General features: G+C 43.2%; 1 protein-coding gene across 1 annotated transcript in view; it reads left to right on the top strand.

The window, feature by feature from the left end:
• Positions 1 to 25,691, top strand: part of stard9 (StAR-related lipid transfer (START) domain containing 9) — a 55,066-nt gene that overhangs the window by 3,019 nt on the left and 26,356 nt on the right. Inside the window, 13 exon segments of the mRNA XM_034111018.2 lie at positions 222 to 291; positions 4,211 to 4,327; positions 17,336 to 17,452; positions 18,284 to 18,316; positions 19,066 to 19,127; positions 19,685 to 19,797; positions 21,328 to 21,470; positions 21,655 to 21,722; positions 22,824 to 22,921; positions 23,079 to 23,279; positions 24,247 to 24,344; positions 24,434 to 24,511; positions 24,773 to 24,850. Of these exon segments, the coding sequence (XP_033966909.2) occupies positions 222 to 291; positions 4,211 to 4,327; positions 17,336 to 17,452; positions 18,284 to 18,316; positions 19,066 to 19,127; positions 19,685 to 19,797; positions 21,328 to 21,470; positions 21,655 to 21,722; positions 22,824 to 22,921; positions 23,079 to 23,279; positions 24,247 to 24,344; positions 24,434 to 24,511; positions 24,773 to 24,850 (1,276 nt within the window).

The raw sequence follows: 25,691 nt of genomic DNA, 5'->3' as shown, positions 1-25,691 counted from the left end.
CAATCACCAAACGGAATTTTGGTAATCTTGTCATATTCTGAATAATAGTGGAGCATTATTGATCATATAGTTATGTAGTTACTGATCACTACTGATATGCTTTTATGTTTTCTCCTCAATCCGATCACTCTCACTTCTCATAAAAAGCCGTCGCACTTCTCAACGCATCCGAATATGAATGTTTACAAAGTTGACTAGAGCAATGTTTTCCTCTCTCACAGGGAGAGCGCGGATGGAGGAAGGTTAGCGGTTGAAGTCGAGGACAAGCTCGTTAGGATCAAAAATGGGAAGGTGAGTGTTTTGCTGTGATTATATCCAACGTGCTTTACATGTATGTCCAGTATTTAGTCTACTGTGTAGAGGGCGTTTATCTTTATCTACCACAACAGGATGTTTACAGCCTCAGGCCAGCCTGTTCCGGCTCAATGTCACTAGTGTTTATTATACACACACACACACACACACACACACACACACACACACACACACACACACACACACACACACACACACACACACACACACACACACACACACACACACACACACACACACACACACACACACACACACACACACACACACACACACACACACACACACACACACACACACACACACCATGTATGCATCACTTCAGGGGACATTACATTGACTTACATGCATGTCCTGGAGACTTATCCTAACCTGAACCATAACCAACACATGCCTAACCCTTAACCTAACCCTTAACCCTAATCCTAAACCTAACCAAGTCTTCACCCTAAAATTAATGATTCCCATAACACTGGGGATCTCCAATTTGTCCCCATAAGGGAGGCGAGTCCCCACACGTGACAGATGTAGGTCCCCACAAGTATAGTAATGCTAGAACACACACACACACACACACACACACACACACACACACACACACACACACACACACACACACACACACACACACACACACACACACACACACACACACACACACACACACACACACACACACACACACACACACACACACACACACACACACACACACAGTGTCTGTCTGCATTTTGGTCCTTATGCCTTTTACACACTCTCCAAAGCATAACATACAATAAAACGGAAAGATATCTGGATTAAGAGGTTGATTTTTGCACAGCAGGAAAGAAAGGCGAAATGAATGCGCTGTGACTTTAGTTTTTTTTAGCAGAGGTTGAGTTCAATAATGTGTACGGCCCTCGGAGGATGTTGTAACAATCGAAATGGCCCTTGAGAGGAAAAAGGTTCCCCACCCCTGCTGTAAGCTGACACTTTCACTACGCTTGGAACCTGCTGCGTCAGATGTCTGAGGAGACTCGTCTGGGTGGTTGAGCTGCTTTGCCCGCGTTGAGATAATACAACTGCAAAAGCCTTGTTGAGGATCATTCATCACAATGTGTTACTATCTCCCATGTGACCAAGTGATGCACACATTAAAAAAGGATACATTAAAATCAGCTTCCAGTTGATTGCTAGTCACACGTACTCTACATGGAGACTTTAGTTGATCGCGGTTTGAGCTAAAGAGAGAAGCTGGGTGGGGGAGGAGAGAATCTGTTACAAATGATGTGACGGAGACGGCCCACATATGGCCGCCCTGTGCCATGGAAAAGGTTCAAGGGAATCATTATTTAGTGGGACAGTTTTGGAAGATCTGAAACGGCAAAGAAAAAGGGTGGATTTTACAGGACGATAACCTTACTTTACAAACTGCAAGTAATAAAAGCTATACCGATCTATTCATCTAAATTACAAAGCACAGAACCAGACAAGATGAAAGGTAATGTGTTGCAGCTCGTCTGTTTCCCCCCCTAACTGCATTTGGGTGTAAAACTAGAGACTTCATCAGTGGTTGGAGCTCTGGTGGGCTGTGTTGCTTTGGGCTAATCCCTCTCACCTCAAGGCCTTTGTTAAATCTCCTAAAAGCGCTGGGGGGGGTTAAACAATCGTGCTCTCGGAGAGTCCAATTGTCAACAGAATTGATACTCAGAGCTTAGTGTTGCCTCATGCTGCAGTGACAGGAAGAAAAGGCTATTTACATAAATGGCTGAGTGGGTTCATCATGTGGATTATGATGTGGATAATTGACTGCTTGGTTTGAACTACAACACTGACTAAAGGACCCTCATTCCGTAAAGTCGCAGTCGCACACCTATCGCAAATAAATACACAGTAAAGGGCAACATAGAAACCACTTCTGAAACATTGTGTGCGTGGCGGCACACACACTGGTAACTTTCTTTTTGTAGTTACTATCGTTTAGAAAACCAAACGTGTTTACACGGCGCCGGGTCTGCATTTAACTCGTAAAAGAGACGCTGGTACTGATTTTGCGATTGAACTCGCCAAATGTTAACATGATACACTGATGTCACCCCGAAAAGATCCCAGTGCAATTATACTGGAGTCTGATGGGAACACAACAACTCGTCTGCCAGAAGTGAATAGTAAATGTGTCGGAGAGAAACAATTATTTGCACTTTTAAACGAGAGCAATGTGACTCTATACTTTTATTTTGATAATGTGATAGTGACGCATACAACAAGAAAAGCTTTATAGAATTAAGGGATGTTCATGTGAAAAAGACTTCAGAATCAGCGTTACTTTTATTTGAATGAAAGCTGTTTAACTGGGTAAAATATCCCAAAAGATACCAGACATTGTATATCTAATGCTGGAACGATATGTATTAATATTATGATAACTGGTATTTCACCCAGGCGATATATTGCTTTATAATACTCCTATTATATTAAGATCTTGCCGACATTCAAATGTATAAAGAAAGAAGTCTATTCTATAGATAAGCCACTTTATGCTCTGACTTTCACTTAGATAGATCAACATCTAATGCAGCTCAAATTCCATCCATCCATCTTCTCCCGCTTATCCGTGGCAGTTCCAGCAGAGAGCCCCAAACTTCCTTTTCCCTGGCGACATCAACCAGCTCTGACTGGGGGATCCCAAGGCGCTCCCAGGCCAGCGAAGAGATATAATCCCTCCACCTGGTCCTAGGTCTACCCCTTGGTCTCTTCCCAGCTGGACGTGCCTGGAACACCTCCCTAGGGAGGCGCCCAGGTGGCATCCTAACTAGGTGCCCGAACCACCTCATCTGGCTCCTTTCGACGCGAAGGAGGAGCGGCTCAACTCCGAGTCCCTCCCTGATGACTGAACTTCTCACCTTATCCCTAAGGGAGACACCAGCCACCCTGCGGAGAAAACCCATCTCGGCCGCTTGTATCCGCGATCTCGTTCTTTCGGTCATGACCCATCCTTCATGACCATAGGTGAGGGTAGGAACGAAAATGGCCCGGTAGACAGAGAGCTTTGCCTTCTGGCTCAGCTCCCTTTTCGTCACGACGGTGCGGTAAAGCGACTGCAGTACCGCTCCCGCTGCTCCGATTCTCCGGCCCATCTCACGCTCCATTGTTCCCTCACTCGAGAACAAGACCCCGAGATACTTGAACTCCTTCACTTGGGGGGCAGCTCAAATTCATTTAGTTTAAAGTCAGATCTTTCCCCACAATCAAACTCATGCCTTAGTGCTCACAAACTTGTTTTATTCTCAAAATACATTCCTCTAAACAGATGGGCAAAGTATTAGTGGAGACACCTGAATAGATTTAAAACCTTGTATTAAAAAATAAAAAAAAGAGGTACTGCAGAACAGAAAATAACAGCCTGTTCTTAGCAGGAACATTACTGTCCTTCAGGTTGACTGCAGGGATTTAGGAGCGGTGTTTAGATGCTGCACTGATTATCCACTACAACTGTTGTGCTGGGACAAGTCCAAAAGCTGCCGTGCTGTCTTTCCTCACAGCTAGCAGAACGGTGTTTACTGCTAATGCAGCGAGGCGACTAAAGAACTGCGAGAGGAGCGAATGCATTGCTAATGAATGGAAACACCTTGCTTGTAATTCCACACCAGATCAGACCTGTAATAAATCCATCTATTGCGGTTATTCTAACAGTACTCTCATTTCTTAGGCCCAAATTCTTCTGTCATTGAATCTGTTGTCTTAAGATTTTCAGTGAGCAATGTATACAGCTCTGTCAGACAAAGTTATTTATTGTTCTGACTTAATAAAGTAAGTAATTGTTCTTTACATCTTGCCTTGTTATGCTAGGATTTTGACCGGTATTAGAGAGTGTTAATAATAATCCCGATGTTCTCTTCTGTTTTCCTCGCTGAAGCTGGACGGACGCTCGGATGGTGCTCTAGATTCCAGGGAGAAGCTTCTGGAGTTTTGTTTTGACTACTGCTACTGGTCGGTGGACCCTGCAGAGCCTCGCTATGCGTCTCAGGAGGAGGTAATGACCTGACCCTTAACTGACTTAAACCAACAGTATTCTCATAACATTCCCATGTACTTGATATGCGGCATTCCCTGAATAATGACTGTTTAACCGTTATCTTACAACATCAGAGTTTACATCCAGAAGTCTCAAACCCAACTTTTCTCTGATGTTGTGACTGGTGTCGAAATATGGCAATAAACGGTGCTTATTCAAACGATGCTCCATTACCGAACGTTTTGTTTAAATGGAATTTTCTTATGTTGTCTTGAATCTTGCACTGTAGTATTTGTATAATGAATGTAGGTCAAGGGTTTCTGTCCTTAATAAGTATATACTACTGTACACTACTTGGCCACTTCATTGGGTACACCTGTTTATTATAGGGCAGTGCTTCTCAAAGTGTGGTCCGTGAGCGCCCCCTAGTGGTCCGTGAGTATATTGGTAACATTTCACATTTGAAATAAATAAATAGATTTAAGTTTTCCGCACTCTCGCGGGAATATCTCCGCAATGGAACGAGCTTAAGTTTCACTTTATATTGCATGATAAAGCCCAGGGCAACACCTTCGTCACACATGTTGTCACTTGTTTGTACCATTTCCAGGCGATTTATAATCTGTTCTAGAAAAACGATGTGTTTTGGGATATTTGTGGAGTTAGGTGGTCCTTGGTATGAACAAGTTTGAGAAACACTGATCTAGAGCAATCCAAAAATAACGGTTCTACCATTAAGATGACTTGTGATTCCTATCATTTCAAAAACATTTTTAACTTCAACTTTATTTGATTATAGGGTCTTTTGTGCAAGGCTACGATCAAATGTGCTTAACAATACAGTGAAAATACAACAAACCAATGATAATTTAGCAAAACAAAGACTAAGAAACGAATGAAAACACAACATTGTGTTGTTCTTCAAGCATGCTATATCAGAGGCATGCTACCTCGCTCTTGACCCTGGGAGTGATTGGAAGTCCAGTGTCAGAGGTCCTTGTGATGTATGCGGAGCTTACATTGAGAGCATGTCTGACAAGTATCCAGGCGCCAGTCCATGGTGTGATTTCAACTCTAATAAAAGGATCTTTAACTCTTCTTATAAAAACAGGCGACCAATGAAGGTACTTTAGGACGGGTAAGATACAGTATGTGCTCTTCAGACTGTTGCATTGGACTACAGGTGAACCTAATAAAGTGGCCACTGTTTTTATGTAAGTAGTCATTTGATCAGATTTTACATTTGTGAAGCACTACCTAAGGATTGGTCTTGTTTTTGTGCCGCGTTAATTGCCCTCTTGTGGGTAGAGACGGAGTGTGTGCCAGTGCAGGCTTTTGCCCACAAGTTGACACTGGGCAACCTGTACCGAGAGGAAGACAAACCACAACACGGTGGGTGTGTGGGTTGTGTTGTGTATGTTTTTACACAGATGGCCACTCGGGGGGATATGATATCGGCTCCATCTGTTACCCAGAAGTCTCTTTGCCTCAGACATGGCACGCTCGCTTTTCATGCCCCGGTTTTGATTGGGCCATTAGATATCTTTGTGTTGCTTTGATTGGAGGCTGTTGCTGGAACCTGAGAAGTGCTCAAGATCAAGTGGAAATGACAGCTAATTTAATTACAGCAAATCTGTACAAAACCTACCCTTTTTTATATAAATTGTCTTGTTATTAATTTGTATGTAAATCAAGTTTTCATTGTCCAGCAGAATAGCTGCACCCTTAGCATTACAGTCACTTCTCTGCCTCTGCCTCTCTCTCCGGTTGTCAGAGCTGCCTTTGTATGTTTGAGAAAGACCAGGCTGTGAGGAGGACGGCCTACTCACTGCGCAGAGCCACAGACTTTCTCCTCTTTCGTCCTCTCTGGCTTTGGACGCCGCTGTCCTCAGCAGAATTGTGTCCAGTCACAGAGGCTTGGTTGCCACAAGACATTCCTCTTATGACCCGGCGTGGGCGAAGGACACAAGTGGAGTTCAGAGATTTAAATCTGACCTCTTTTCCTGCACCAGAATCCAAAGAATTGCCTCTTTAACAAAGACGCTTGGATGACGACGTCAGCCGTTAACTGATCACATCACGGCTGAATATATTTGAATAAGGCATCTCTCTGGTGGAAGTAAATTAACAGTGAAACCTCTGTTTGTGTTGTACGACAGTAAGCCTTATTAATGGAGCACAGAGGCAGGTGGACACTATAACTCAAGAGCCACTCATAACAGTTTTACCAGACACATGGCTTGAGAGGACAGTGAAGAGCCTGTCTAAGAAGTCACATCTTTCATCCACAACCAACATTTTACAGCCGTGTTGAGATTTCATGTTCATTTCCCACATTGTTGTATCGCCTCGTTTCATTCATTCGTTACATTTAGGCAATCGCTTTTAAATTAGTGTTCAGGTTTTGTTATATCTGGAATCCAACAGCATATATTTTAAACACATTAATGAGATGTTTTTTTGCCAGTACTACATATTTTCTCATGGTTCCTACTTTCTAAAAATACATGTTTGACTTGCTTTAGAGCAGGAAAAGGGACTCGCTCTGAATATGTCTACTGCGGTCCCCATGAGACTATCTGAGCCAGTGGTAGCAAGTAGAGCTTAACTCTTTCCTACCACACCCTGCGCCCCTCAGAGAATGGAAGCCCAGTCCCCCACCCCATTTCTGTGCAGTACACGAATCACTGATAGTTTCAACCAGACACTCGTGGGGGTCCCTGTCCTCGTCCACGGTTACAGCAGACAGACGAGACAGAACTGTGGTATCTAACTTCATGTTGGGGTGCAGACGTGGTTGCAATCTTGTCCCCCACAAGACAAAAAAAATGGTCACACAGAAGCTCAGTTTTTTTTAAGTTGCTGTTACAACATTTTCTAGAAGAAGGTTGAGAAAAAGAGCGAGTTGGGCTCTGACAGGTAAAAGGAAGAGAAACGTATTCCGTAATGGGAGCCAGCTGTTTGTCCAAACTCCTGCCTTTTTGTTTTGGCGCTACATGTTGAGCTAATAAATAGCTTTTTCCACTATTTAACTCAAAACCCTCAGCTTTTTTATAGCTTTTGACTGTTCGAAACACGGGAGAGGGAAGTAACGGCGAAGCAGAGGATTGAGACGGGGAATGGCAAGCGAAACCGATTCAACACTAAGAGCAAATGTGAATTCCTCGGGTAGCAGGCGGAGGGGAGGGGGACAGCAGGGGAGATGGGCTGGGGGTCCACTGTAGCCCCCAGATCTCGCCTGACAAACTCACAGCTGCTTCACCAAGTCATTTCTCACAGTTAAATATCAACACACAGACGTCACTGCTGAGGATTCGGCTCAAGAGCACAATGCTGTTTCTTATTGCCCAAAATAGTCCGCTTGCCGGGGTTTTCCCCTCTCTTCCTCTTCTCTCTCTCTCTCGCTCTCTCTCTCTCTCTCTCTCTCTCTCTCTCTCTCTCTCTCTCTCGCTCTCTCTCTCTCTCTCTGTGATTTCATTATGCACACAGTGTTTCTCGGTCTGTGTGTCAGTGTCGCTGCAGACGGAAGAGAGAATAGCTTTGCAGTGTTTGAGAAAAATCATCTTCACACATGTTCACACAGCACTTTTGCTCGACCAAAAATCGTTTATAAATGTGCTATATAAATAAGATTTGATTTGATGTTCACTCACAGTCCCGTCCAGTTCAGCCTGGTTTTAACCACACACAGGACACAAAATGAACCACATGCTGTCGACGAAGAAATGGGATATCTTCACTTTATTGATACAGGAAAAGCACCTGTGTGTTATGTTTGCCCTCACCGCTTTCCATCAGTGAAACCAGAGGAGAAGAAGAGTTGTAACGGGAGTGAAAGTGGCTATAGACGTAGATCACAAGAGGTGGAGGTGACTCTGGGCGTCTGGCACTCTGGGTGTTGCCTATGACTTATGTCTAAACTAATCGATGACTGTAAGAAGGGAATTGATAGATTACCTGTCCGGACGTAGTTATAGTTATGTCTCTTAGTTGGCAGAATTTCACAAAAGGTGAAGAAGAAATGAATAGGCAGTTAGCCAGTGGGCTCAGGATCAGCTTTGGCTGCAGATCAAGCATCTGAAGTGTATGCTTGATTGTTTTCAAGGATTTTCTAAACATTTTTCTATTGTGTATTATTTATTTTCAAACGGAGGGTCTGTGTGTGTAAGAGATTCCCTTGTTGGGTCCTATCCCTCGCGCTGGCCAGCCTTCACTGGGCCCGATGCCTCCGGTGTGCACCATGGCCGCCTCTAGATTTATTTTTAGCAAGAAAAGTAGTTTGTCCAACTTTAGTAATAATGCTCCAGTGAAGGTACCGATAGGGTACCACTGCACCCTATGGATATCACACGAGGCTCCCATCAGTCTGAAGGCTGGAGAAGTCATTTCCAGCCTGCCATAAAGAGTGTGACACAGGGGGTCCGCGGGGTCTTAAAAAGTATTAAAAGTTGATAAATCAATTTAGCGAAAATGAAGGCTATTAAAAAGTATTAAACGGCATTTTCCAAGGTATTGCATTGTGTAGCTTGTTTTCAATACGTATATAAATGGTCCAGAGAGGTTGTGTTCTACAGTCTGCCTGAATGTAGTCACTGCGTAGGTGTGTAGTGAGATTCTGTAGTTTATTGATGGCATCCCGTTGGGTTTGACGTCGTCTGAACAGGACATCGCACGCTCACTGCTTGATGGCGCGCGAAGGCCCGTTTACGCCGGTTGCTAAGCAACATCGTTATGGGGAAATGCAAGTCTGCGTCCAAATGGTTGGAAGATAAGGAGGAAGGACAATCAATACTGTATATAATCAATGTGAGGTGAAGTGTGTCGCCAAGGTAACCGGTTAGAACTCAAAGTGGCGATGAGGTCTTAAAATGTACGGAAAGGGTCTTGAAAAAGGTCTTAAAGGGTTTTACATGTGACTTCAGGATCCCTGCATGTACCCTGGACATTCAGCTCGACTCTACGGAGTTGTGCTTCGGTCCCTTTAACAAGGATTATGGGAGGTGCGCCCAATCTCCAAACTCTCTCCAGATATGGCTTTATTTGTTTGTTTGCCCCAGAGTGTGCACTGAGAAACGTAATGCACTGCCAGAGGTCTTACGGCTTGCTTTCCCCCCCACTTTCCTGTCCTCCTGTCATACTCTTATTCCCTCTGTCCTTCTTTCCCGTGTGTAGGGAGGCCTGAGTAATGAGGAGCAGCCTATCTGTTGGGCCTGCACATCTCTCTCTCCCTCCTCCCTCCCATGTCCTCCCATGCTAATTTGACCTACAAATTGTGTGACGAACGAGAGCGTTGTTGAACTCCGGCCAAACGGCTTCCTCCTCTCGGTCTCTTCTCCTGCATGGGATACTGTCCTCCTGTCTCCTTTTCCCTCCCTCCTTGTCGTACTCTCTTCACACTTCTCCCTTTTCCACATCTGATTCTATAACCTAGATCTCGAGCAGGAATTCAGGACAAGAATCACCAGTGACATTTCTTTTCCTGTGTCTCTACACAAAAGCATTTAGCTGGTGCTCTGGGCCCAGCTGTTGTGTAGCCCAGTTGGAACGCGTGGGATGGGAACCGACGCTTCTTCTGCAGCTGTCCGGTCCTCAACATGGGGGAATTGTTTAGAGGGGTTTTGTTTGTTAGACTGAATGTTTTTACGCATCTCGATTTGCACTTATTTTCCTCTTGCAGTCTCTGAGCTCAGAGTCGTCCTCCAAGTGAGAGCGGTTGTGAAGGGAAAACTAATCTCAGTTATTTTTGTTGCGTCAAACCTGGCCTAAGCAATTATACGTTTTTTAATGTGGTAAACTGCTCCACATTGCTTGTCTGGCTTATTGCCATCACCCGTGACAACAGCTTAAACACATTTACACACACACACACACACACACACACACACACACACTCGCACACTACACATAAATTCTCCTCCAGGGGTTTTGTGTACAGCCGGCCACATAAAACCAGACCAGCTTTTGGCCTGTTCCTCATCCAGTGATTACAGGACTTAAGTCATTACAGAGGCATTACGCCATTACTCTTTCACTCGTGTCTGCCTGTTTGTATCCTTTTGTGTTATTCTTCCACTATCGCTGCTCGTTCTCAACATTTCTCACCCATCCTGCTGCCTTGCTCCACTTTTGTGTGTATAACCAAGCCACCAACCACGCAGCCACTTTGGAAAAACAACAACATTGAACACAGTTTTTTTTCTATCTTGGGCAAGAAACCCAGCTGGTTGCTTTTTTCTTTTCTTTTTTTAGAAGAGCTAATTTTCCCCAGAGAGGTCTGTTTTAACTTAGCGACACACGTGACATTACGACTTTCCTTTTAAGATCTGTTGCCAAAGTGGGATTTTACAAGATAACATCTCCTTGCATGTCACCACTGTATCTAACAACTGGCTGTCTGTCATCATTCCTACCATGTGGCAGAATTCATTTAAACTTGTGCATACACTAACACGCTCTCCTATTTTTCCATCTCCTGACATCACATTGCTTGAACTTTGATAACGGCCCGTCTACACTACAGGCATCAACAAATCTTGAAGCTGGGAGATTTTTTGCGAGCAACGCGACCAACAACCAATCACATGAATCTCCCGCCCCCGGCATACAAAGCAAGAGCAATGTTAAAACGAAGTAAGCTGGATATAAAATCCCCAAACAGGCGAAAACCTACCAGGTTCACCCACTGTCTCTGCCACCTCCCTCCATGCCTGGTTCCTCCGGTTTGTATCCCGGTAAATAGTTCTTGTCGGAAAGAACCGGGTGATTTGCTACCGTAATTTCTCGTTTGGAATATGAGGAAATGAACTGCGGTCTGGCTCTCCCTGCTTGCACGCGGTTTGATTGGCTAGCGCATGTACTGACGGGATTTGCATAAACGGGATCTGATTGGCTGATGCCAGCTTCGAAAGCATCGGGAGCATCAAAAGTTGAGCCATGTTCAACTTGTGATGCTCACGATGCTTGCAAAGCCATGCTCCGCTCCCCACAATGCAGTTCGGCGAAAATTCAAAATCTTCTACGTCACCCCATTCAAGTGAATGGGCGAAGCGTTGAAAGCATTTTCCGATGCCTGTAGTGTAGACGGGTGTGAGCCTTGCTTTTTCTTCTGAGGTAGCGATGCTCTGTGATTGGAGGATTTATTGTGCAGCCAAATATCTGCAGAAGTGGATGTTGTGAGGAAATGATGAAAACATACATAGCAGCAGACTGGAGCATGCAAAGAAAGTGCCACCACCTTTCTCTAAAGTCTGTTTGTTTACCTTTTTCTACTTGATTACAGGGTTTGTATTGGAAAGTGGCAAAGCAGGGAGAAATGTGCGACCCGTGCAAAAGGTCATGTTTTGTCTTTCAACCTGCATTTCCTACATCACAGTATATACATAATGAGTCGAGGCCAAAACAGACCGTCCTTTTCTTTGCCGTCTGATAAATCCTGAGCCCGTTTGCTGCACTTTCCAACCACTAAGCCTTGTTTTTATTCTTCCTTCCTTACTCTCTGTTTTGACCGGATGCATTTGACCAGCATTTCCTGTAAGAGAATGAAATCTAAATTCTGCTTTTCCTCTTTCATTGTTAGATTGTTTGTAAAAAAAAAAAATTCTCAGAGAGGGGGAAGCAAACGCCGAGGCTTTTGTCCTTATTGATGCCATTTCCTCCAGAGCAGAGACACACACACACACACACACACACACACACACACACACACACACACACACACACACACAGACATACACGTGCAGCGGCCTACCTGATGACAACGGCCTTCCTGTAAATGGAGGTGTTTAGTCTGTCCCCTGTGTGTTTTGAGGCGACCAACCAGCCTGCACGCTGACTATGGCTCCGGCCATGTCACTATATTTTCTGGCTGTTTTCTCTCCTGCTTCATTTGATCCTTGAGTACATTCCCACAATGCAACCTGCCCCTTACCTCAACTGCTTTGTTCGGACAGAGATACCTCCCAGTGCTGCAGGGGAACTGTGAAAGTAGGTTGTGGCAGAGGGCCATTATGGTCATTTAAAGAGCCAAAGCGCGATGACACACATTGCAAATCTTCTGAAATAATTTGGTGTGACGGTTGATGCTTCCCCTTGTGGTTTTGTCCAGAGGTCATTTCAAGTTGTGTAGCACAAAATAGGCATAAAGAAGAAGAGACAGACAAAAAAAGTACTCTACAGAGAGAGTCAAGTTCAGAGAGGGAGCTCACAGTGGAAGTGAAGTTCCTGCTCTTTGTGTTAACCAGGAGAGACCGTGTACCCCCCCCCCCCCTAGAGTGGATTTTAAGAGGGTCAACTTTAACAAGAGCCGTATTGATTCTCTGTGCTTGAGGGAGGAGAGGGTGTCTGTTTATGAATAGTAGGATGAGGACAAGACAGAGCAGGCGCTGCTTTTTGTCTCCATGTGTAAGCCTCCATTCAGCCAAGACACAGGGGGCAACGTTTGGTGGTCTGGACTCCAAGGGGTCTGCACACTTTTTCACAATACATTTTATTGGGCAACAGTTGCATAAGGAACCCATTGTTTCAATTCCCCCCCCCAAAAATATATAATTTAGAAAAAGAAAATGTGTTTTCTTTGTCCAGGTTTATGTAGTGCTGCTTACATTTCCGTCACGAACACGGCTGGTTTAGCAAGGTCCCTGGGAAAGTGAGGGCCACAGCGGTTATTGAGTTAGGCTATTAGTCTAATATTTAATTAGTACGTTGACAGAAACTGAAGGTCATTCAGTACGACAGCCCTGTTGTCACATGGTTGGCTAGGCTCCAGAGAAATACTTAAAAATGAATAACGGTGACCTAAGCCAACAGTTATTTTCTTTGATTAAAGGTCACCTATTTTGCCGACTCCTCTTCTCCATGTCTCTTCTACATCAACATGTGTCCCCTCTTCTTCATGTCTCTTCTACATCAACATGTGTCCCCTCTTCTTCATGTCTCTTCTATATCAACATGTGTCCCCTCTTCTTCATGTCTCTTCTACATCAACATGTGTCCCCTCTTCTCCATGTCTCTTCTACATCAACATGTGTCCCCTCTTCTTCATGTCTCTTCTACATCAACATGTGTCCCCTCTTCTTCATGTCTCTTCCACATCAACATGTGTCCCCTCTTCTTCATGTCTCTTCCACATCAACATGTGTCCCCTCTTCTTCATGTCTCTTCTACATCAACATGTGTCCCCTCTTCTTCATGTCTCTTCTACATCAACATGTGTCCCCTCTTCTCCATGTCTCTTCTACATCAACATGTGTCCCCTCTTCTCCATGTCTCTTCTACATCAACATGTGTCCCCTCTTCTTCATGTCTCTTCTACATCAACATGTGTCCCCTCTTCTTCATGTCTCTTCTACATCAACATGTGTCCCCTCTTCTTCATGTCTCTTCTACATCAACATGTGTCCCCTCTGTGTAAAAAGATTCTGAAAGTTGCAGGAAAAAATATTCTCTCTCTTTTTGTCCTGATCCATCTATATAAAAACCTGTCTGAAAATGAGCTGATCAGATTTTGGCCACTTTATGATGTCATAACGATTTGTTGGCTTGTGTAACCATTAGCCAATCAGCAACCACGGTTACCCCCTGTTATGACCTGGCTCAAAAGGCCACAACAAAAAGGAGACACACCATGTCAACGCTTATCAAAACATGTTTATTTAAAGGAAACAATCCAAATTAAATGAAGTGCAACAATAAGTAAGGCATGAGGTGTGGACGTCAGTGGTGTCAGTAGTGTAAATGCAGGGTGAGGGTTGCATGAATGTGTATCGGTGAGAGTGTTGAGGTGCACAAAGTAAAGCAACTAAAGTAACAACCATATATACTCAACAAAACCAGGTGTCTGCAGGGGAAAGCAGAGAGGCTTCAAATAGCTGCAGGACACCAGACCCAGGTGCCCTGAGTTACTGTAATCAATGCAATCACTGGAGCCAATGCAGCACAGACAGAACAGCCACACCCTCTCTACTGATGGACCCACAGGGGCATCACAGCCCCCCCACCACCGTATCACCTGAATCTCCTCCTAGAGCACCATTGAGTTCTTTGTAACCAAATGTCTCTCAGAGGGGCGTGGGGAGGGGCTCCTTATTTTCATCTAAAGTAACAGACAGAGAATCAGCACTTTGGAAACAGGGCTGAAACAGAGGGGATTATGGGATGCTGCAAAGACATGTTTTGTATCCGAGACCTATAATGTATTGATGAAAAACAGTATCATAGGGGACCTTTAGTATATATATATTTAATTTTAAGTGAGTAGTTTAGTATGCACGAAGACAAGCTGCAAACTGAGAGGCCGGAGTCAAAGAACATTTGACATTTCTGATTCTACTTATTACTTATTACTTATTGGGATGAAATGATCAGCTATCCTTTCAGCACCTTGTCAAGAAACGGATGCAATGTGAAATGATTCCAGTAACCTGAATGCTTTGCATGACAGTAAGAAGCAGTCTGCAATGAGCCTAAAGCGGAATGGATTATTCTATAATTTAGTCAATGGACACTCCACCGCTTGTGAACTGTAAATAATTGCAGTTTTTTTCTTTGTCTTCTGTGAAACTAAATTTGGTTTTAGACTTATTGGGCAAGCCAAGACATTTGATTACGTCCTTATCATAAACACTTTTGCAGGCAGTTGAAATGTTAACCGACTATTTAATCAAGTCTTAGCGGTAGCCCTAATATAACTTGTGTTTCTCCTGCATGTACTCTGGCTTTCTAAAGCAAAGTAATCGAAATCATCATGTTTTCTAAATCCTAGTGACTTAAGGTACTCATTTGAAGTCTCTAACCTTGGTGTAGTTTTATTTGCTCTATCCCTTGGTCTCTGTGGTCAGATAAGACATTGGTCTCTGTGTGAATTCCCTGTGTCGGTGTTTAACATTTGACTTTTCTCAGAGAAATCTCAAGGCTGTTGAATATTAACACACTCAGGTTCACACACTCCCAAAAACAAATCTTGTTCAGCTTGCTTTCACAAGGCCGGGGACTTTCTGGAGAGCTTTTAACAACATCCAACGTAAACCTCTTCCCACCGCTTTGTAAACCTAGAGAACACACGGGCTAAGCTCCAGGTTCTCGCTTCTCCTGTCAGTCGTTTGTAGTCACACACATGGGAGGTATGTTCAATGATTCCCGTGGAGGTCGTTGTACCTTTGAAAGCGTTCCTCCCCTCTCCTCTGTGTACTTACCCACCAGTGTCCTGAGCCCAGGGGCTAGGGGAGTCGACCCCCGCTGATCTCCAAGGTGTTTTGGTTCTGCAGGGGAATGTGCTGTGTCTCAGGTCTGGTCCAGATCAGGTTCCCCCCCCCCCCATTATTCGAATAACGAATTCATTATTCGTCAGTTCTTATCACAATACAAAGACACTTGACTTTAATGTGAAGTTAAGTATCTGCAAATACTCCGCCTCTGTGATGCCGTGGGAAAACAGGTTGGCTGCCACTTCTTCCCCAGAACTTATAATACGCTGGTTGGATGTTTGTCAGCTCTAAAAGCGAATTGGGTCCACATTTCGCCCCTAGCGCCAGTTATGTTGCCAAATATAGAGCTGGAATAATTAATCGACCGCACACGAAAGCTGCAGCCTGCAAAATCACCATAGAGTGGAATCATCACCTCAATACAACGGCAAAAACGGAACAGTACAGCCTTCATGTTGGTAGGATTTATAATAATGTTGTATTAAGATTGGTGTTGTTTGTCCTTACAACTAATTTCTTACTGCAAACACTCACTTTTCACAGATTTGTTTTGCACTCGTTTAACTTCTCACATAGAAAAAGGCAGAGTTGTGCTAATAATCTGCAGCCTCTCAGTTGAAGACACACAGAGAATGAAAACAAGACCCTCAATTGGTGATTTTCAGTGGGACTCTCCCGGATCCCCGTCTCGCCACCTGGCTTCTATGCAAGGTTTATTTTCCTGACCCTTTTCAAAGTCTTGATACCCTCACATTTGATTCTCTCACACACACACACACACACACATTCTGCAAAGTTGTTTACCCAGAGTATTAACTGACCTCCCTGCTCCTTAGCCAAACACCTCAGCAGGAAGCAACATTACCTCCCTAACACTGGCCCGCCGCCACAGCATTGTAATGGAGAAACCTTGGCGTGAATCTACACTCATGTAAAAACTAAAAACACAATGCATGTTAGATCAAGGACATCGGCTACCCTGGAAACACCCAACAGCCATGAGAGCAACTACTTTGTAATCGAACACTTCCACATGTGTTTGCAGGTATCAAAGTCAACTTTATTGTCAATCTTCCAGTTTGTGTGTACAGACCATGGTACAGACAGAGAGGTCGCAATACTGTTTCCCACAATCCCGAATATAAATATATATGTGTATATATATATATATATATACACACACAGTCAAAGACACATTTTTACATGTGCACACATTAAGACCTAAATAAAAACACAACAATCAATATATACAACATAACAGTCACTTCAATATTTTGAGAATATGCATTAGTGCTGATTGTCCATCGAATGTGCATTATTGTCCATAGCAGCGTAACCAGTGTCTGGTGCTGGATTTGAGTGTCTGAGTGTGAGAGGGGGAGAGGGGGGAGAGGGGGGAGAGTTCAGCCTCCTGACAGCCTGGTGGAAAAAACTATTGCCATGAACTGATTGATTGATTGAATTAGCATCCTTATTAATTATCTGCTCAACACTATGGACTGAGTGGCGCAGTGGGCTGTGCGTTGATCATCAGATCGATGGTGGCGTTGAGGAACTCCAGTTCTAAACCCGCCCCCGCCGCCATGCCGTTGTGTCCTTGGGCAAGACACTTCACCCTAATTTGCTCCTGTGGGTACTGTCCACAGTACATGACCGTTACATGTATGATATGTGTGTATTGTGTATTTGTAAAGCGCTTTGAGCATCTGGAAAAGCGCTATAATAAATGTAAGGAATTATTAATTACTATGAACTCCACCCAGTTATTAATTAATAGTCAGTCTTTGTTTGTGTGCTTCTGATTTAGTGTGTTCATGTTCCTCAGGTGTTCCAGGACCTGGGTGTGTTGGTGCTGTCCGGAGCCTCTGAGGGCTACAACGTGTGTCTATTTGCTTACGGACAAACAGGATCTGGAAAGACGTACACCATGATGGGGACACCGGTGAGGAATCACTGCACGGCATTATGTACATATCTCACAATGCACTTTCAATGCAAAGCAACTTTTACACAAATTGTAAAAACATGCTCGGCTGCAAATAGGCAAATGTGAATATTCTGTAATTATAAGGTACGTTTATTTATACAGCACATTTTCAGACACGGAGGCAATTCAAAGTGCTTTACATCATCATTAACACTTAAAGGTGGGGTAGGTAAGTTTGAGAAACCGGCTCGAGATACACTTTTTGTTATATTCCATGGAATGCTCTTAACATCCCGATCCATAATCCATAACAAAATGTCATCTGTAGAAGCCGTAATACTGTAAAAAGCACGACCAATTATTTTAGCCGGACTGGCTAAAGTAACAGGATGGCCTACCTGCCTGTCAGCCTTCCATCGGGGCACAAACTTATCTCGTGCCCTCATTGGTCATGTGCGCGTTCGTGTGTTGGAGGAGGGGCTCTGTGAGGAAGTGGCAGATTTTCTCCGGTTGTGTATTTTCAAATTCTGGCGCACTTGAGCCGGTTTTTCAAACTTACCTACCCCACCTTTAATAAGAAAGACATGAGAAAGGAACACAATAAATAAACATAATTGAATAACAGATGCATAAAACCCATGCTTAAAAGAGATACAGAATAGTTTAAAAACAACATTGTAAATACGGTAGGTGCCAAAAGTAGTGTTTTTAGCGTCGACTTAAAATAACTCCCTGTTGGTGAAGACCTCAGGTTTTCTATAAGTGTTTAGTTGCGACCTAATTCCACATGGAAACTGTCAAAATGTATCTGTACACTCACTTTCTGTTTTTTTTGTATCATCTCAGGACTCCATTGGCTTGACTCCTCGGATCTGTCAGGTAAGATAAGATAGGACTCTATTTATCCCGAAGGAAATTGTTGTGCCAGAGTTACAAAAAGACCCTTCATTTGATTGTTTAATCAATGTAAAGAGCACCAGGGTTGGGTGAGAATTCTAGTTATTTCCAACCGGCAACTGTCAGCCCAACAACTGACTTTAAGTTTTCACTTCCGTTTTCACATTCGATCGTACAGCCACCACTATAGCCTATTCATATAGTGCTTTTCTTCAGGCATAAGGGCGCTGGGGAGCCCTCTGTTCTGACACTGACACCAGTGCCTTCCTGGAAATCTTCCACTGCAAAAATAATTCAGAGCAGCATGAAAAAAGTTGGTGCAGCACTTTTTCTATACGCTTTCTCCTCATGAGTTACAATTGATAAAAAGATGCTGGCACACAGAAAAGAAATGCTATTTGGACACCTTTCCAACTACCCTGTTGTGTGAAAGACTCGAGACAAGAACATGCATAATATGGCCAAACTCCAGCTGCCCGTTCCTATTTGCCCTTGAGTTGAATTTAGCTTTTTCAGGTTATCTTATACCGAGTTACATTCTTTTTGCAGGAAGACCATTGAATTAGCTTATTAAAATGACAATCATATAAAGATCCCCAGGCGATGGACAAAGCCAATCACCAAAAGGCCAAACATTAATCAAATCGCCGAACCCTGGTGAGCTCACTGATAATTGAACTACTTGAATATTGGATGTTTTAGTGTCAAGTAAATTTCAACTTTTCTGACAGGGTCTCTTTAGGTCTGAAGACACTTTTCCTGATGAGCAAAACTCAAGCAGAGTGGAGATCAGGTACTGATGTTCATTAAAATGTCTCTTTTTAATGACTGCATTTTTAATTGGTTTTCCCTGTGTTGACATTCAAATTTCACGAGTACTTACGAAGTAATTATGCTGCAAAGCTTCAGGCAAAAACAATGCAAATCAGAAACTGGATTTTGTTCTCAGTGTTGGATGGATCAATTCACTTCTTGTAGGCAATGAGGGCAGATACCTTATGCCCTTCCATTCGACAGAAAGTAAAATGCTTTGTTTCTATGATTTGAATACTATTGTGTACATAATGTAGTCTATGTTTCTGGGTCATTTGGTTGGTAAAAGCAGACACTGTAACCATGACTACGACCCGGTTCTCATAAAGCCAGGGTCCATAGTGTTATTTTGCCCCCCCCCCCTCCTCCTTTGTCTCTCTGTACTTTCAACTTCCACTAAAGGCCAGAAAGGTAATTTTGTTTTGGAGAATGCCACATGACGGTATTCCAAAACAACAAACATGATGTGATATGACTTAGGTTGTTGACATGAAATGATCCTCGTTGACATGTCGTCTTATCCCTGTGTCCCTGCAGCTTCCTGGAGATCTATAACGAGCGTGTGCGAGACCTGCTGAGAGGAGGCGAGCAGAAGAAGAGATCCTCCCTGAGAGTGAGAGAACACCCTGAGAAAGGACCGTATGTACAAGGTGAGTGTTTGTGCCACCTGCACAGAGATGGCAAAGACAGACTGTCCTTCCCAGGACTAAACTCTGCTGGACTTTAAAAAGCACACTTAACTTTCCAATTACTATATGATCCACGATGATTCTCCCAATACAACGCTTGCAGTAGAGTCACATCACACTTTCCCACACATTTTGCACTGTAAAAGACACGTACCTGTACACCTCCATACAGGATATGCACTTACAGTACACAGGGAAGCACAAAGGCATCATTAAACACAAAGCAAGTACAAATAATGAATTGTGATTTAATTTCATTTGTAATTGCACAAAATATTGAGCTCCAAATTAACAGATTAATTACGCTTTTTGACTCAGTCTTGCCTCTCAACTACACAAGGCTTTCAAAGAAGTGGATTTTGCTTAATAGATGACCTTTAAATCTTCTTCTCCCTACACTATCATAAACACTCAGGCACATCACTTTTTCAAATGATGGTGTGCAGTATTTTGCGTAATGCTCGTGTCTTGTAAATGTACTTTACAAGTCACTGTGGTACTGTATGCGGTCAGGGATGGGATATTCTCCTCGTCCAGAAGCGTCCGTCCTGGCTCTACACCCGCACTCCTCTTGTAGCTTGTCTCTCTCTCTTTTTTTAAATTTCTTCCTATGTCTCTTTATCCGCTTTTTTTCCTCTCCCTCTCATCCGCCCCCATCTCTATGTATAAAGCCCTGCATCCACTCATTGTCAGTCGCACGAGAAATCCCAGTTGCCCAAAGGAAGTGAAGTCATTTCCTGGTGGCTCCGAGGAGAACAAAAACTCATGGCCCATTTAGGCCTCAACTCCTCCATCAACACGTGGCCATCAAACAGGGTTTCACTGCCACTCAATTCTGCTAACGTAATTCAAATATTTGTGTTCAATGTTCATATTAAAACAAGGAATAAGTAACCACATGTTCCAGCACAATGAGGCTCTGTGGTAACGGGAGAGAGGATGCGTTTAACAGCCTGTTAAATTGACGTGATTCACGCATGGAAGCAGAACATGGTTCTTTTTCAACGCTGTGGGAACATTTTACAGATCAAGCGTGACAAAGCATTGATGAGACATTTCCTGTTTGTCTTTTCACATTTCTATCTCCCTGTTTTATCCAAATGTCTTTTTCATGTTTGCTGAAGTATTATCAGTGTCAAGTCCGGGAGATATCTCTACACATAGTGAATCTTCACTACTTTAACTAGTGTATCCTTATTATAATGGCAGACAAGCCTAACCAACACATTTTAAACATACTGTATATCCTCTTTTATTGTTTTAGATTCATACTTTTCAATTTCTTTAAGAAGATTCTGTAAAATGCCGTTTTTCTAACTCTGAAAAGGTTGTTTTATATGCATCTTGATGCATAATGTTACACTTAGAAGGACTTTTCCATCACGTTTCCACTCTAGAAATCAAGTCAAACAATACACATTGAGGTTGTTTTAAAAACGTAACTCTCTTGGATTATGTGCTTTAGTTTTCTCAACGTTTTGTTTCCATCAGACCTGTCACAGCACGTTGTCTCGGACTGCAAGCAGGCCATGGATCTTTTGGAGGAAGGCATCGCCAACCGGATCACCGCGGCAACCCACAACCACGACGCCAGCAGCCGGTCCCACGCCATCTTCACCATCCAGTACACACAGGTCCTCCTCTCGCTTATATAGAGCTATAGATCGGTTAATAATCAATCTGCTAATAATCCTCTTTTAGCTTTTGCCAAATAGTGCTCCTTTGGGTGCAGATCATATTTTTAGTATCTGTCTTCAGGTGAAATGTTTATCAACATTTGTAGATTCCAGTCTGAATACTCTCGCCCTTTCTCCACAGGCGATCCTTGAAAATAACCTTCCTTCAGAAACTGTCAGCAAGATTAACCTGGTGGATCTGGCTGGGAGGTAAACTGTTATTTCCTTTTGTTGTGTTATTTTCTCAACATGCTTTCAGTCAAAGTCATTGACTAAACTGCCCCCTAGTGGATACTAGTTGCTACTGCCCTTAGGCTAGGCAAGGCAATTTTATTTATATAGCACTTTTCAGCTCGTGGCTATTCAAAGTGCTTTACAGATTAAAAGCAAAAGACATTTAAGAACAAATACAGCATAAATACATTATTAAAAAAGGCATTTAAAAACAGGCATAATAAGCAAAGGTAATGAAATAAATGAAATACATAAACACAGCAGGTACAGAATACATGACTAAAAAGGCATACTGAAGTGTGAGTATGGGCAGCTCAATTAAAAGCAGCGGCAAATAGGTGCGTTTTTAGTCGGGATTTAAAAATAGGAAGTGTTTCGGCGGACGTGCACGATTTTAGGTTTTAAAAAATGTTCCCTTCCACATTTATTTTTAGGATAATAATAATAATAATACATTACATTTATAAAGCGCTTTTCCTGGTGCTCAAAGCGCTTACAAGCAAGTAAAACAAAATAACAACACAAGTAGAAAGTGCTAAGCTAGGTGGAATAAGGGCAAGGGGTTAGTTGATTAGGAGTTGAAGGCAAGAGTGAAAAGGTGAGTTTTGAGGGATTGTTTGAATGATGTGAGAGTGTTGGCGCATCTGACGTGGCTGGGGAGGGGGCTCCAGAGTGTGGGGGGGGGGGGGGGGGGGGGGCTGCAGAGAAGGCCCTGTCACCCCAGGCCCGGAGCTGTGTCCTGATGGGCTGCTGTATAGCTTCAGCAGACCTGAGGCGACGGGTGGGGGTGTGTCGTGGGATGAGGTCACAGAGGTAGGGGGGGGGGGGCAAGGTTGTTGAGGGCTTTGAAAGTGAAAAGTAATATTTTAAAGTCAATGCGGTGTTTGATGGGGAGCCAGTGGAGGTCATGGAGGATAGGGGTGATGTGGTCGGAGCGTCGGGTGGAGGTGAGCAAGCGGGCAGCTGAGTTTTGGACATATTGAAGTTTTTTTAGTATGAATGCAGGTGATCCATAATAGTAATAATGTTTCTTTAATCATTGTGACTGACATGTTGTGTTTGTGTTGTGTTTCTCAGTGAGAGAGCAGACCCTCACTACAGCAGGGACAGACTCACAGAGGGCTCCAACATCAACAAGTCTCTGGTCACTTTGGGTATCGTCATATCTGCTCTTGGTAAATTCACATACTACTTATGATTTACATATGAAGTTCAAGTGACGCTGTCTGGAAAAAAAAGCAGTTCTTACTCGACAGCATTCACTTCTCTTCTGTGACACGCTCTTCTTAAATCCCCCATCCTATGTTCTTCCTATTCCCGCTGTCTCCGCAGCCCAGAACTCCCAGATGTCCAGCAGCTGTCAGAGTATCAACAGCATGGCCTCTGAGGGCGATGGCAGCACGGGGGGAAGCCACAGCAGCTCCCTGTCTGGAGGAGGGAGGAGGCACTGCTTCATCCCATACAGAGACTCAGTCCTCACCTGGCTGCTGAAAGACAGCCTGGGTGGCAACTCCAAAACCATCATGATTGCAAGTGAGTACAAGAGATTTATTGAATTGTTATTGTTATTTTATTATATCGGACCCAGTGTGATTACAGAGAAAATGCAACATATCAATTATAAAAGGATAGTTATATTATGACAAGCAGAAACCTGAGCAAATCAAATTAATTTAAACATCTGTGTCTATTAGGATCATAAGTTGTTTGTTTTGTTAAAGTAGAGGCTTGTATGTGAAAATTATTTCAAATAGAATCAGTACAACTTACTTTGGAGTAAATTAATTAACTTACAGTTTAAGTAGGTTTTGATTCCATTACCCTTAAATTAGTGACTTAACACATAGTGTATTGAGTACAAGAGATGTAACTATTATAAAAGGACCTTGGCTTTGATTTAATTTTTCAATCTCAAAACAAAAAATAGAAAATTACAGGAATAATCGATAGTGAAAATTCAATTGTACAAATAATGTTAATAAAAGGTGAGAAATGTCTGCCTACAATGTCTGAAAGGTGTTTCTTGTAATGTTTTTGTCTCAATCTTATTACATGTGTGTTCTAATTTATATAGGCGCATTCACACCGCAGTACTTTTCCCACAAAGGTTCATGAGAACCGCTCCCATGTTTTATTTTGTGTTGCCATAAATTAGTCTCTCTGCGTTTCTGCGCTGGGCTAATGCTAATGCTAATAATGCTAATGCGTGTATAATAAAATGGCGGCTTCACAAAACTTTTTGGGAGTTTTACGGGGCGTGGTTTGCAATCCGCCCAGCCAATCAGACATAGGAACCTTTTTCTCCCACGAAAGTCCCTGCTCTCTAGCAGGGACGGAAAAGGGGGTGAAAAGGTTAACTAATTTTAGTTCCGGCTCTTTTTGGTGTGAACGCGACATTTCGGAACTATATCGGAACTAAAGTGGGAAAAGTACTGCGGTGTGAACACGCCTAATGTAACTTTTGCTTGTGAATTTGTGTGTGTGTGTGTTTGTGTTGCAGCGGTCTCTCCCTCTGCTAACAGCTACAACGAGACCCTCAGCACCCTGCGCTATGCTGCACATGCCAGAAATATTGTCAACAAGCCCCGGGTTAATGAGGTCAGTGGCTGTTAATAGTGCGGCGCCAACACTCAATGTTTGATACAAAAGCTTTCAGCAGGTTAATGTGTGCTGTGCTCTGTGTGCAGGATGCCAGTGTTCGGCTGATCAGGGAGCTGAGAGAGGAGATTGACAGGCTGAAGAGCATGCTGCTCAGCTTTGAAATGGTATGGAGGCTTTTTATCGTTACAGCATAGCACTTACTCTCCAGGGGATACACCCACTCTCTTTCTTAGTACTGTAAGGCTTTCAATAAGAGAGATTCCCACATTGCATGTTTTTATAGCAACGGCTTAATACAGTTCTTTGTGTCTTTGTGAGATTCTTCTTCCCCTGGGCGGAAACGATTGAATTGAATTGTGACACTTGTGACATTTCCCTAAGGCGCAGTATTTTTGTTGATCATTTTTCTCCCTCTCGACTGACAGCAACGTAATCCCAGTCCATCCCTGAGCGATGAGAGGGATGGAAATCTTTCTGACATCGTGCTACAGAACGAACTGAAGGTAACACAGGGTGGACATGCATGGTTTCATCCACTGACGGATCGAGTCGTCCTTGACGCATCATCGTGTGACACTCATTTCACTATAAAGAAATACAGGGCAACATATAATAGGAAGGCTGGGGACAGTGCGCCTCTCTCCTGAAGAATATACCATCTTAACCATCACTTACTTCCTATAAGTCTGTCATCACAAATGCCCGTACGGCCAAGCATTGTTATCTAGCAGGTGACATTGATTTCAAACCCTAGTCCATTCACATGGTTTAAGACATGTGAAAGGTGCATGATGAACACTTAAAGCAGGGGTGGCAAACTTAAATACACAGTGGGCCAAAATAAAAAAATGGGTACTATTTTTACTACTAGTGGAGGGCCGGACTGGTTCAATGTTTATTGCAAAACTTATTGAAATGAACTTATTGCACATATTAAACCTGGAACTAACAATGATTGCCTATAAAAACAACATTAAACATTAAATAATCAGTTGCATTCATTTCTTATGGCTCTATCTGCAGCTTTTCCTCAGTCATTTCTTATGATTACATTTCTCCACAGGCCAACAACAGCTTCAACAAAACTATTCCCCTCAAAGAAAAAAACAAACATGCCCTGTTGTCGTGAGAGAAAAAGTGCAGAAGGAAATATCCATTGAAACTCAGTGTGCTGCTCTGTGATGCTAGTTCAGATACTTGGCATCTCATCTTGGGAGCAAGGTCATCAATGTTTGGGGTCAGCCTCTGAGCTGAGGAGACCCTCAGGATGGAGTGAAGGTGTGCGTGCAATATACCGGCGGGCCAGATCTAATAGTAATTAAAAAATTATCCTGCGGGCCGAAA

Source organism: Pseudochaenichthys georgianus, chromosome 22 (genome assembly GCF_902827115.2).
Source record: "Pseudochaenichthys georgianus chromosome 22, fPseGeo1.2, whole genome shotgun sequence".
Classification (NCBI taxonomy): Eukaryota; Metazoa; Chordata; class Actinopteri; order Perciformes; family Channichthyidae; genus Pseudochaenichthys; species Pseudochaenichthys georgianus.
This window is presented reverse-complemented; position numbering and strand designations above follow the sequence as displayed.